Here is a 13,350-nt window from a genome sequence, read left to right on the forward strand (position 1 = left end):
AAATGTAGAACTGGAGCGTAATACAGAGAATGGAGAGGGACAAGTTGTTGGAATGATGGAATTGTACAAAACTGAAGCTAATGTAAGAATCGTTTATTACTTGTCATGGTAATGTGTTTACGGTTCAATAGAGTTCAGTGTATCTGAGTACATCTGAAGGTTTGTATGTTGTACCATTGGATGATTGTGAGAGACTGTATCCAACATGCAGGTAAGATGCAATTGATAATAAAGGATTCAATTAATTATAATAATTTATATAACAGTGAGTGTATTAGTTCACGTGATCCTTACTGTGCATATCATGTGGAAGGAGGAAAGTGTGTGTCAACCATCACTAGTGTAGGAGGGAGTGGTTCATTACTACAAGACATTGTTAATGGTGATAGTAGCAATTGTCCTGTTGCTCATCATACAACAACTGTTAGTCCATCACCTACAATAGTGACACTATCAACAGTTGACTCAAGTGCCATCAGTTCTTCGGGGACCAGTGTCATGAGTAAGTTATGACGTTAAGTATTCCTTATCAATGACCTGTGTAACCATATAGACACTGTACAGACTGTAACTTCATCGTCAAGCACCACTCTCTCATCTTCTACTGTTAGTTCAAGTATAGCACCATCATCATCTTCGTCATCATATGTAGCTACCATCACTACAGGTAATAGACTATATAAGGATGTGATATCAATGTATCCTTATTGAATTTGTGTTTCCCCTTCCTGTACAGAGCCAACAGTAGGTACGGTTAATGATGCAAGTATTGAAGAACACACGTGGACTATAGTTGCTGGTGCTGGTGGACTGACGGTTGGTATAGTGGTCGGCGTCCTGTTGTTTGCTCTTATAAGGAACAAGAACAGGTTCTGCTGGGGCAAGTTCCTCTCGCGTAATCGTCGCTGTCATTGGGATGATGATGGAGAAAAAGGATCTTATGAATTGGGGCCAACTAAACCAGACTACCCTCCAAAGAACAATGCACATGACTATTGTAAAGTGCCTGTGAGATCTACTACCCCACCATTGAGTAAACTTAACCCTACTCCAAAAATAACAGATTCTCCAGTCCTCACTAAATACACTAACACTGGTAGTGGCAGAAGACACAATCGCTCTATGAGTCATGGCGGACAATTCCTACCCAACGGGGCTCATCATCCTGTGGCTGGTAGTCCGATTGCTGGTAGTCCAATGGGAAATAACTTGAGAACAACATTCCATGTGGACGAGCCTGTTCCTAATCCAGAGTACGAGAAATACGGACACAACATGATAGGACGACAAATATCTAGAGAGTACCCAATGATCATGCCAATGGTCACGCCAAACAGGATGGTAGCACCCCCTTTTCATCACGCTAAGACTAATTCACTTGATCTTGATAATATTAAATTTTAAGTGACTCGCTCCATTGCTCACGCTACATCCAACTACTGTACAATAGGTTATTAAACACCACATCATGTTAATCACAACATTTTACAAAAAAATTTTTCTGCACTATTTTTTTGTTTGCTATTGTGTAAAATGTTTTTTGTTATTAAATTATTCGATTTTAGCCAGCTCCCCATTCTATAGTTTTTAGCTCTTAATCACTTGAATGTCTGTCATAATTCATAATGGTAATTAAAATTTTTGTTCTAATAATTATTATTTTGTATTATTGTTCAAAGTTATAAACGTTCCGTTACTAAATTGACCACAAACAAGAGACAACAAAGGAGAATGGGCCCAAATATTGCTCCTTCCAGACCAGCAAAATATACCCCACCAGCAATAGCTAGCCCAGTCAAGAAGGGATGGCTCCTATCAGGACATAAAAGGAGAAAATGATAATAACCACAAACACACGCACTTGTACGTGCATTAAATTACCCTTCTATCTGACTGTTGATGAGTGAGTCGACCATAAATGGAGGAAACAGGAAGAGCCCCAAGGCAATCAATGCCTGTAGTATTGATTCCTCCACAAGCCATAGCTTCAGTACAGCAACCAGCCCAACCCAGTATGGACCAACAAATGGAACAGCACCAGCCAGTGCAGCAAAAACTGTCCATGAATGAGGAATAATGATAATAAGGACACTTGTTATTCTCACCTGATGGTAGGAAGATTATATCGATACCAAAGATGGAGAGAATCAGCCATGTATACAGGCCGTAAAAGCAAGCACGTCTTAAACTAGCATAAAGCACGCTTCTACAAAAGGAAGTTATGGCTCATAATGATACAGACTATATCACTTACTGAATGACCCGTGTAAAGATGTCAGCATAATTATTGCTATCAGAGGCAGTCACAAAACTAGGGAGAGTACTAAGGACCCAACTGATGGGCAAATACTGATCCTCCGAATAGCACAACAAATAAAATAACGTGGTTATGAATATAACCTGTACAATATACAAAATGGAAATAATAAGATTTAAAAGGAATTTGATATCTCACAAAGTTTAAAAGTAACGTCCCACCACTAAAAACCACTGACATTAGTGATGTCATTAACGTTAGACCAACAGTGACATTGGCAGAGAGCAAGGACCACAGTGATTTCAATATCTGTAACATAAATAAAACATTCCAAATCATCCATCATGATACTTGAACACTGATATCATGGCTTCTATACCATTGACAAATTAGTATAAATTATTAGTCGAGAGTCACTCACTGATAGGATGGTTTCTATATTCTCAGAAACAAAATTTTTGACCTGATTAAAAATACGCGCATCATCTACAACAATGCTATCGTCTCTCATGGACTGGATCACAGAATCCTTATCTGTCGAATTCTACAAATTCACTTACATAATAAATCTATTCACACTACATCACGAGTTACCTGAAACACATACACATGATACATTTTGTCATAAAGTTTTAAAATACTCTCTTCCGTTGCTGGATCAGCTACCAACCCATGTATCTATAATGTACAAGTATACATGTAATATACATGCACATGTATAATATACATGTAACTATAATCTATTGACAAACTTTGCTTGCCAGATACTCCCTCCCATAATGAAAGCCTTTGTCTGCAAACTGTTCCAAGTGAGTATGGACAACTTCACCTTGTCCTAGAAGACTGATAAAAATACATGTAGATAGCAGCGTCTAATTGAATCAGCAGTATAAACACTAAACAAGAATTACATTGGCATCCCACTCTCTTTTCACACAGCACATATATGTGAACTATCCAATTGTGAATATGAATGAATGTACGTGTATTGAACATTCTTCTGCAGCTGTACAAACAATGACTACACAGGAGGAACGGAGCGAGATGATGATGCACGTATCAAGCGAATAACAGTTTAAAATCCACTTAAAGTGACATCAAATACTCATTAGCATTGACCGTGTGTACTTTTAGAGGACATCAAAGGTGTCAATAATTATAAAGAGGTTTCTTAATGTCACTAACCCAACAGTAACAGAGTACAAATCATAACAGATGTATACTGCGATACCAAAAACTATGCACACACATGAAAGCTACTACTAGTGTGTCCAAAAAGCGCAGTATAGCCTGTTTATAATAAGCCACTAATCACAAATTGGCATGTACCGTAATTCTTCTAAAATTTCGCACCTCTAATTTCAAAAATAAATAATTTTTAAGCACTTTTATTTCAAAATTAATTCTAATTATTCATTTTGTAAATTACATGTATGATAAAAGCTCTTCTAATTTCGCCATTTCCCTCCAATTTCGACACTTGACAGCATTATAACACATGGACCTGTGCTGGAAGGGGTCGAAAACCATGTCTAACTCACAGTGATGCCTCGAGCAGCACTCCGCTGGACAGATGACTGCCATTAGTAGGCCTAAGTTCAAGATTCAGATTGTATTAGTCAAGCAACAAAGAAGCATCGACAGACTTATATCTTGTCCAATAATGCATCTTAGTGCCTCCTATTTCGTCATAATTGATTGCTAGTTGGCCATAGAGGCTTAGTTTACTCTAATTATTCGTTTTCAAAATTTATTTATCAAAAGTGACTGTGGTGAATTTTTAGAAGAATTACGGTAATAAGATAATCAGACTGGCTATGTATAAAAGTACATGTTTGTATTATTATTAACTGCATGGTTCATAATTTTGGTGTAGTGTTCATTCAGTGAATTTTAAAGTAGCTCAAAATTTGACAAAACATCATAATATTATACTACAGTATATGCGGCATTAAAAATCACTAGAATAATTTTTTGTAACACATATGTACATGTACATGTTTTTGTGTTACATGTATATGAAAATTTTGAGCTGATTCTGATAAAACTGAATTCTTATGAATTGCTCAAAAAATCGAGTCAAAGTCCCTGTAAAGGCGGATTTACAATATGACATTAGGCCAGCGTACCGTCAATTTTTAATCAAAAGCGTGGGCGATTTGACCTTTTGACGCATGCTTTCCGCTGGAATAAAACCAGATTCTATTCCAGCGTCAACGTACGTCAGGACTAGCGTAATATTGTAAATTCACCTTTATATATAGTATAGCCAAAATGACTAGGAGAGACTTCTCTACTTTAATAATTTTTTCTGATACACATAAATGTTCTTATGCTGTGTTGCAAGTTTGGGCTGATTCCAATAAAATTTTTAAGTTACTAATTGAGCCAAAGTCTCTGCTAGTCTATGGGCAAATTCCACCTGTGTAACTCAATAAATCAATCCCTTGAAAATTTGTAAAAATAAAATCCATCAAAATCGAGCAAACTAATTTCCCAAAATTATTTTCAAAAAATTTACAGGTCTCAAAAATTTTGATACATAATAGTTACATGTACATGTAAGTGCTATACATGAACATGTTACAGGAGATTGCATAATCCTTGCAACAAGGGTTTTAGTTGTTTTATTTTGTTAAGTGGGTGATTTATTATTAAGTAGCTGTTACTCTCTTATAAGGAAGGTAAGGCAGATTTCCAATTCTACTCTTGTTGCAAAGATACAGCAAATTGCACAGGCCTTGCAAACCAATTCATAAACCAATCTATAAACTTCAAAGGGGACTGTATAAATTGAGGTGTGTTTTGCATTGTGTGGTCACATTAGTGACATTACCACCTACTTGGCAGTTTGCAAGGTCTATGCAAATAGCTGTAGTGCAATCTCCTGTAGTATGATAAAATAACTGTGTAAATATGTACCTGCGGATGAATGGGCTTTGCTCAATTGAAGTGTTCAATACTTGAGTAGCTAAACCAACTGAATGAGTTATCTCAAGTTGTATTTGAAAGATGAGAAATGCCGACAGAGCAACTGATCCTAACAATAAGCCAATAATTATGAGAGCACTAACAAAAGAACCAGCTGTCTTCTTTAAAAAGAGAAGAGCCAAACCATCAATGTCTTTACATAGCTGCAGTAATGTTGGAACGGGCTCTGGGAACAATTTTTCTTGATGTGTAAAGCACCAGTTTTTAAAAATTGTCCAATATGTAGAGCCAACTTGGCACAAGTATTCTATTGATGCAAGTTGTGCCAACTTCTTCACACACCATACAACAACCAATGGAGTCATTAGCAACAGTAGCCAAGGATGATGCAAAATAATGAGGAGCATACATAGTGTTATGAGAACCAAGAAAATACTATTACTAGCATTAGTTTGGCCTTTGATATGTCCTTCTGGTATCTGTTCCATCAACCCGCTATTAATGGATGGATTAGACCATGAATCAAATGAAGAAGATTTCTTTTGTGATGCTCCTTCATCTTCTCCTAGTAAACTATCCGAAGGATCGAAACTCTGTGACTTGAAGCGAACTGTAGATTTTCTCTTGAGTTCTCTACCATCATCATTATCATCATCATCATCACTTGTAAGAACTGTAACCCCTTTGGGCTGTTCTTCTTTTTCACAATCAAACGAGTCTCGTTGCATACGATGAACTATACTCTCTTGTATCATATCGTAAGCATCAACAAATACACTTTTACGTCGGCCATCTTGCTTCGTAGGCATCTTTATCTTATTCTTCCATTTTAAAAACAAACCAAGGCCAGCAATAAGAAAGAGGACAGTAACAAAAGGTACTCCTAATGCTCCTAATACTACTGTAGCTATATTCACTAGTAGCAGATACCATATAGTCACTATTATAAACTGGACGGCTAACGGTGGTTCATGCCTCTGTATGTAGCTAATAGACCAGAAAGATATGGGTAGACCAGTCAAGATTATTAATATCTATAAAAGAAAAAAGATCAAAAAAAATAAATAAATTCTATGCCATGTAGAAAGTTTGAGCTGGTATTTTCAGAACATGAGCATTTTAAAATAGCATACATCAGAATGATTAAATGATGCATAATTCCATACATAATTCCAAACTGTAAAAAGTTTTAGCTGTATTTTTAAGGACTCACAAAATTACATGTATTTTTTTCAGTACAGGTTTGTGTAATAATGGAAATGTTATATTAAATTATCCACTCTTGACTTCAGTAATAATTATTAATTACCTGCAAGGGTTTCGTATAAGAGAGAATCATATCCATTTGATTAAGAGCATTGAAGATCAGTGACAATGTGTAATAAAGAAAATAGTATCTTGTATCGCAATAAAATAAAATAGCTGATAGGGTAAGGAGGCCCATGACTTTCCAATAATAGAAAATGAGGTTCTCGATTTTAATGACTGCATCATGTAAGAAATAGACTGGGGAGACGAACACACCAGCAACCAATGGGACATCGTGTTGATATAAGTTGTCAAGCCACGACTCGATAAACGTAGTCCCAGTATGTTTGAAAGGGAACAAGAATGCTCCAATTATCACTGCCCATAACAGAGGATGAAGAAATGGCTCGAGTATGAAATACACAGCAACCAGTATGCATACGAACACACCAACCATTAGAAGAACAACAGCATTGTAGACAGACTGGAGCCATATGTCCTCAACAGATAATGAGTCTGGTGAATCTGTATGAGGATCACGTGCTGCTTGAAACAAGTTCCTCAGACTCTGAGCTAATGTGACTTGGGCTTGCACTGTTGCCATGGATATGCTCCGCCCAGAAACGAACTGCTTCCTCCTGAAAGACAAGCCATCTTCATCATTCATAGACATAATATAATCCTACTGACGATACTATTGTCTCTAATCTATGACCCACTCTCCCACTCAACAAAACAACACACTGACTGATCGTCAGTGATTGACAGTTGCATGCAGGATAGGGGAGGAGCTGGATGTGGGAGGAGTTAAATAAATGCCACACCCACAAATCAAATCGGATGTGCACGGTAGAATCCGAAACATGATACGGAGGTAAGAGCGATCATGAATATCCGTAATTTCTGGCGCGAAGTGACAAATTCTGGATCACGTGATCTTGTAGCGCCCTTTTCACCAGTAGATCCCTGTGTACCTTTGCCTTTCTTCTCCGTTCTAGTTCTGGACATGTCCGCCTCATCTCCTGTTACTGATCCCATACCCCACAGCGTGGCCGAGACACTACAGGTTACTACCAGTGATGCTACAGACCCAGTCCCTGTGACCGACCATGTTTCAGTCACCGATCCCATCTCTGTCACTCAACCCGTACCAGCTTCTAGCATACCAAGTGTAGGTGCCAGTATATCCGTCCCTGACAATGGCTCTGCCGCCTCTGCTCTGGCTAATGATCGGTCTTCATCTGCTTTATTGAGCCTGGCCTCTTCTTGTAGTTTGACTGAGATACTAAACGCTCAGCAGCAGGCCTTAGAACAGTTTCAGTGTCAATTGCAGTTAGCCCAACAGACTGAAGCTATCAATCAACGATTGGACGCTATTGAACGTACACTGAATTCCCTCATACAGCAGAAGGCACAGGAGGAAGCAGCTAAGAATGCAGCAGTTGTTGCTGCCGCGGCTGCAGCTGCAGTTACACCCATCACTCCATCTCAACTCCGCCCATCACAGCAGCTCCAGTTACCAAGCAGCAGTCCTCCTGGGAGTGACTCCAAGAAGAAACTACCACGGGAACTTTGTGTAAGTAATGGTACAAGGGACCATAGTGGGAAAATTTTGTGGCCCAAAATTTATTTTGTATTTTAATTTTTTCTACTATATTTGATCAATTTTTGTGGATTTTATTTTCTGATGATTTTGAAAAGCATGAAATCCATGAAAATTTTGTACATTGTAGTACTAGGTAGCTTGTGATTGCCAAATTTTAGCTGTTTTAAGGAACTTGTGGCCATTGTATTTGTTTTTTTTTTCAATTTTTCAATAGAGTAAAGTTCGTTCAACTTACAATTCTTTGAGTCTCAATTTCAAGATTGACGAGCGGTTTCTGAGTCCAGCAAACCAGCATGTTACCGATGCTCTTATTGATCAAGTCTATACTGACAGTGGTGGGATCTATAATGTCAAAGACATTAAACGTAAGCGCCTTTGTGTACATTGTATACTGTGTTATCACTGTTATGTATTCAGTACAACATACTGACTTTGTATTTGTAACAATAATTATTTTGAAATAGAAAACTCTGTGTCATTAGTTATTTTTCTCCACATGTAAATTTTTTGTGGCCAAGAATTTTTATGCAAATTTTGTGAATCTTGAAATAATACAAAAATTTCATCCTTAATAATTTTACTCTTCTATTATGCTATGGTAGACTAAGGTACATTTGAAAAAAAACATAGGCTATATACAGTAGCCTTTGCTTTTTAAAAATTGACTTGTTTTTAAAATGGCCATAACTTGAAAATTATTTGTTGGAAACAGCTTAAACTTTCTACACAACATAAGGACATAAATATGTTTCAGAATATGTAATAAAAATTCTGAGTGATTTTTGAGCCATTTTTTGGAAAAACCATGGGCTATAGCCTTGGGTATTTTTCAGAATTTTGCCATTTTCATAAAATGGCTGTAACTTGGAAAATTGAAGTTGGAATCAGCTCAAACTTTCTACACAGCATAAGGACATCAGTATGTATCAGAAAATGTAATAAAAATTTGTGGTGATTTTGGAGCCATTTTTTGAAAAAACCATGGGCTATAGCCTTGGGTATTTTTCAGAATTTTGCCATTTTCATAAAATGGCTGTAGCTTGGAAAATTGAAGTTGGAATCAGCTCAAACTTTCTACACAGCATAAGGACATCAGTATGTATCAGAAAATGTAATAAAAATTTGTGGTGATTTTGGAGCCATTTTTTGAAAAAACCATGGGCTTATAGCCTTGGGTATTTTTCAGAATTTTGCCATTTTTATAAAATGGCTGTAACTTGGAAAATTGAAGTTGGAATCAGCTCAAACTTTCTACACAGCATAAGGACATCAGTATGTATCAGAAAATGTAATAAAAATTTGTGGTGATTTTGGAGCCATTTTTTGAAAAAACCATGGGCTATAGCCTTGGGTACTTTTCAGAATTTTGGCACTTTTTAAAATGGTCATAACTTGAAAAATTGAAGTCGGAATCAGCTCAAACTTTCTACACAGCATAAGGGTATCAGTATGTATCAGAAAATCTAATAAAAATTTGTGGTGATTTTGGAGCCATTTTTCGGAAAAAAACTTGGGCTTATAGCCCAAGTTAAGTTTTTTCCAAAAATTGCTCTGAAAAATTTCCGAAAAATGGCCTTTGCTTTCTAAAGAAAATTGGTTCATTTTTTAAAATGCTCATAACTTCAAAATAATTATTTGTTAGAAAAAGCTCAAACTTTCTGATTATGTCTCTGGACATGTTAGCTACAAGAATTACGTAATTATTTTTAGGTGCAGTTCATCGTTACTATGAGTCAAGGAGGAGGATTGGTATTGAAGAACTGCCAGATAGACAAGAGAAAGCTGCCGAGCAGAAGAAGAGGAGGAAATATAGAGCACGTCAGCAAAGGGTAATCATTTAGCACTAATAAACACTTGAGCAATACTGAATCAGGCTATCTTATGTTTGCTGTATTATTATGTACATATTTTGTTAGTCTTATGATAGGCGCAAGAAGTTTGTTAGGGAGTCAGAGGCCAAGTATTGGCATTATGTTAATCCTGCTTGTATGACTGAAGAGTCTGATGCTGAAGATGGTGATACTGGTGGAGATAAGATTATTACCCATCGTCTCATATGGAGATCAGAATGTAAGTCTGTCTCTATGTATGTGTATGTATATGTACAAGAATTTTTTACATGCAAAAAAGTAAAATTGTAGCTACCTTTTGGGGAAAAATTATAGTCTTTGGCAATGTACACGTAATTCATTGCTTTAAAGAGTCAGTATTTATAATGTAACTATATAATTATAACTAAAAGTAAATCTAGTTTTTCTAATGGATTTTTTTGCAATTTTTAGTTTTGAACATGTTCCTGAACAAGTTGGATGTTCGTTATGAGAGAGCCCGTAAGCCAGGGCCAGGAGTATCAGCTAATGCTCGTAGGGAACGTATTGAAGGCCAACCATCAACCTCACAGCCTCCTGTTGGTCTACCATCATGGATGCTAGATCAAGACTACCATCAGGTAGGCATGGATGAACTATTACGTGTACTGTATAGTGGTACATTGTCTCTATAGGTTACTGGTATATCTGTATCATTGACCCCAACAGCTTCACAGACTCAGTTGATTGTTACTACACCTCTTCATGATGCTGCACTAGTAGAAACATCTACAGGTTAGCTATTAATAGTTGCATGAATCATGTTTTGATTGTTGTATGTAGTGTCTGATGAAGTCTCCTATTCTTCTCTTATTGACATGCAAGAGGTTAAAGATGATTCCAGTGATTTTGAGTTGCCTGATCACGTTGTTGCTGATGCCACATCATTTACTCAATAATGGCTGACTGTTCTCAAGGATTATTATATAACTACATGTATAATGTGCAGAAGCCTATAATATTTAAGAAAGATTGACTTAATCCTATATTACACTAATTGAATAGTTAATATACTGATATTGTAATGACCTCTTTGTCACCATTTGTTAGTATTGTATTTATTAAAGACAAGTGGAAAAAAACACTACATTTGCAGATAAAGTCCTGCAGTATGGACTGCTAAAAAGTTCAATAGGCAGCACTATTGAGGGTTCATAGATAATTGACTCTAAATTCAAATCTATGCCACGCCCTTTTTTAGCTATGCCAATTAATATGGCACTATTTTGCAATCAAAACTGATCATTACTGCCAGAGTAAGCACAGTTTACAATGTCTTTCATTGGCATCCTTTTTCTTAGTGCTACGGCTGTTTGTTTCTCCTTCACATCAGGACAGAAGGTATTCTATGTCCATCCTAATGGAGACCAGTCACAATGTCCTGTCAATGGTGGTGACTGTTACACTCTAAATGAGTACTTTGCTGTATCTCATAAATCATTTGCATACGAGGATACAATTTTCGAATTTCTTCCTGGTAATCATTTCTTAAATAACTCTATAAATATTTCTGTAAGTAGCAACATAACATTTCATGGAATGCCAAGAGAAAATGGCCTATTGGATCCCCCAGTCGTAATACGTTGTGTAGCTGAAAATGTTGCCATAACATTTGAATTCTGTAATAATGTGCAGTTTCAAAATATAGCAGTCAGAAACTGTGGTAAAAGAGTTGTGTCATTGATGGATTTTTCTGAAAGTGCATTGGTTATGTTTAATGTTTTAAATGCTAATATCCATTACGTTTCAATACAAGATAGTCCTGGTGCTGCATTGGCACTTAGTGATTCATTGAATATTTCAATCTCTATGTCTTCTTTTCATTTTAACAACCGATATAGCAGTTACAATGAGTCAGCTTCTGTTGCCGTGATGTATCGCTCAGCACAAGCCAGCAGCATCTCTAACAGTGCATTGAACTTTGTGATGCATCACTGTGACATTACTGATGATCATTTCATTGGTTTATACATCAGTCTTATTGAGGTTGAGAATCTTCTTAATATTCATTTAGAGTCCATTTATGTTGCCAATAATACCTTTTTAAACATCTTTATATACAGTGTGACTGATAAATATGATCTAAGTATCACTGCTCTTCAATCTGCAGGAAGTCTAAGTGGAGTTATATTATCTCAAAATGAAACATCTTTAAAAGAGCATGTGCCATCTATATCCATTGTGAACTGTTCTTTGTCAAATCATCAGGGCAATGGATTGATAGTATTATGGTATAGTTCCCTCTCTGGCCTATTTTATCTTGGTTATTCGTCTTTTACCAGTAATGCAGGGATTATTGGTACTGCTTTATTGATAGCTGCAGATCGAAATCCAAGCAGTCAAGGAACTTTTGATGTAATACTAGACAATGTGACTTTTGACAGCAATGTTCTTAATCGTACTTTTGCTGATGTCTTTGGTCTCAATCCTTCTATTTCTGCTACTGCTGGCTTCTCTAATGGTAAGAATTTATCCATTATTAATTGCACCTTTAGTAACAATGAGGGAAGTGGACTTGGAATTTTTAACACCTACACCACATTTTATGGAGTCAATAATTTTATAAATAATTCTGCTGAAATTGGTGGTGGTATTGTCATGATATCTACATCTTTTTTGTTTTTTACTCCTGGCTCTTTGGTAAATTTTATTGGCAATCATGCTGAGGAAAAAGGTGGAGCTATTAATGTGGAACAAATTGTTCTACTTTTCAGTACAACTGAATTCATTTTTAGTGAAAGTAATCTTGTCATTAATCCTTGCTTTTACGAACTTGATGATGCAAATCCAACTGAAAAACATTTACATTTTGAAAGCAATACTGCCGGAGTTGCTGGTGCAGTCCTATATGGTGGAGACACTAGTGTATGCATACAAGCTAATTTCAGTGAGATTAGTACTTTTTTCAATCAAGAAGACACTTTTTCCATAATATCTTCTGATCCACGTGGAGTGTGTTTTTGTACTGCTGGAGTTCCAAACTGTAACCAGAAAAGCTTGTTGGTATCAGCTATACCAGGGGACAGCATTAAATTTTCTGTGGTTGTGATAGGTCAGAATGACAATGCAACTACTGGTATTATCAGTGTTTCTAGTGATAGTCAAGCACGCCCTAATAACTACAATTCACATGCAGTTTGCACTAATTTGACTCACGAAATTAAAGTTCAAGAAAATACCACCAATAAAGTCACAGTAAATGTTACTATAGGCAACTTTCAGACAAATTTTTTTCAGCATCCACTGACTATTGATGTTGACATTGATCCTTGCTTAACTGGTACTTACCTGTCACCTATATCACATGTTTGTGAGTGTGAGGAGTCTATCAAAGCTGCTACTACAAACTGTATTGGTGTGAATGCTACTGTGACAAAGAAGGACATACATGGCTGGATAGGAAATTATGATAACTGCACTATAGTATACCCTTTATGTCC

The 13,350-nt window shown here is 36.5% G+C and overlaps 3 protein-coding genes across 3 annotated transcripts; 2 read left to right on the plus strand and 1 right to left on the minus strand.

Moving 5' to 3' along the window:
- Positions 1-6: 6 nt before the first annotated feature.
- Positions 7-1,708, plus strand: LOC109580952 (cell wall integrity and stress response component 2-like). Its single transcript, XM_019994589.1, has 5 exons — positions 7-82; positions 132-211; positions 267-502; positions 554-667; positions 737-1,708. The coding sequence occupies exons 1-5, from the start codon at positions 53-55 to the stop codon at positions 1,402-1,404; spliced, it is 1,128 nt and encodes a 375-aa protein (XP_019850148.1). The 5' UTR covers positions 7-52; the 3' UTR covers positions 1,405-1,708.
- On the minus strand, positions 1,591-7,240 carry LOC100641080 (transmembrane protein 245-like). The gene is made up of 10 exons (XM_019994588.1): positions 6,498-7,240; positions 5,180-6,222; positions 3,010-3,100; positions 2,852-2,935; positions 2,679-2,801; positions 2,456-2,566; positions 2,255-2,400; positions 2,106-2,206; positions 1,882-2,056; positions 1,591-1,812 (listed from the first exon to the last, which is right to left on the minus strand). The coding sequence occupies exons 1-10, from the start codon at positions 7,107-7,109 to the stop codon at positions 1,680-1,682; spliced, it is 2,619 nt and encodes an 872-aa protein (XP_019850147.1). The 5' UTR covers positions 7,110-7,240; the 3' UTR covers positions 1,591-1,679.
- Positions 7,241-7,307: 67 nt separating this feature from the next.
- On the plus strand, positions 7,308-10,981 carry LOC105312151 (uncharacterized). Its single transcript, XM_011404566.2, has 7 exons — positions 7,308-8,012; positions 8,257-8,407; positions 9,753-9,871; positions 9,959-10,112; positions 10,325-10,491; positions 10,546-10,645; positions 10,694-10,981. Exons 1-7 carry the CDS (start codon positions 7,323-7,325, stop codon positions 10,807-10,809), a joined length of 1,497 nt encoding a protein of 498 aa, XP_011402868.1. The 5' UTR covers positions 7,308-7,322; the 3' UTR covers positions 10,810-10,981.
- Positions 10,982-13,350: the final 2,369 nt, after the last annotated feature.

Source organism: Amphimedon queenslandica, unplaced genomic scaffold (genome assembly GCF_000090795.2).
Source record: "Amphimedon queenslandica unplaced genomic scaffold, v1.1 AMPQUscaffold_13470, whole genome shotgun sequence".
NCBI classification, from domain to species: Eukaryota; Metazoa; Porifera; class Demospongiae; order Haplosclerida; family Niphatidae; genus Amphimedon; species Amphimedon queenslandica.

Excerpts from the sequence above, each read along its gene's own strand:
- LOC109580952 (XM_019994589.1), top strand. The coding sequence starts at position 53 with ATGATGGAATTGTACAAAACTGAAGCTAAT. Across the intron at positions 83-131 it reads TGTACAAAACTGAAGCTAAT|AGTTCAGTGTATCTGAGTAC; the intron begins GTAAGAATCGTT and ends ACGGTTCAATAG. Across the intron at positions 668-736 it reads TGTAGCTACCATCACTACAG|AGCCAACAGTAGGTACGGTT; the intron begins GTAATAGACTAT and ends CTTCCTGTACAG.
- LOC100641080 (XM_019994588.1), bottom strand. The coding sequence starts at position 7,109 with ATGTCTATGAATGATGAAGATGGCTTGTCTTTCAGGAGGAAGCAGTTC. Across the intron at positions 2,207-2,254 it reads ATCTTTACACGGGTCATTCA|AAGCGTGCTTTATGCTAGTT; the intron begins GTAAGTGATATA and ends TTCCTTTTGTAG. Across the intron at positions 2,057-2,105 it reads TATAATCTTCCTACCATCAG|TTTTTGCTGCACTGGCTGGT; the intron begins GTGAGAATAACA and ends ATTCATGGACAG.
- LOC105312151 (XM_011404566.2), top strand. The coding sequence starts at position 7,323 with ATGAATATCCGTAATTTCTGGCGCGAAGTGACAAATTCTGGATCACGT. Across the intron at positions 10,113-10,324 it reads TCTCATATGGAGATCAGAAT|TTTTGAACATGTTCCTGAAC; the intron begins GTAAGTCTGTCT and ends TGCAATTTTTAG. Across the intron at positions 10,646-10,693 it reads ACTAGTAGAAACATCTACAG|TGTCTGATGAAGTCTCCTAT; the intron begins GTTAGCTATTAA and ends TGTTGTATGTAG.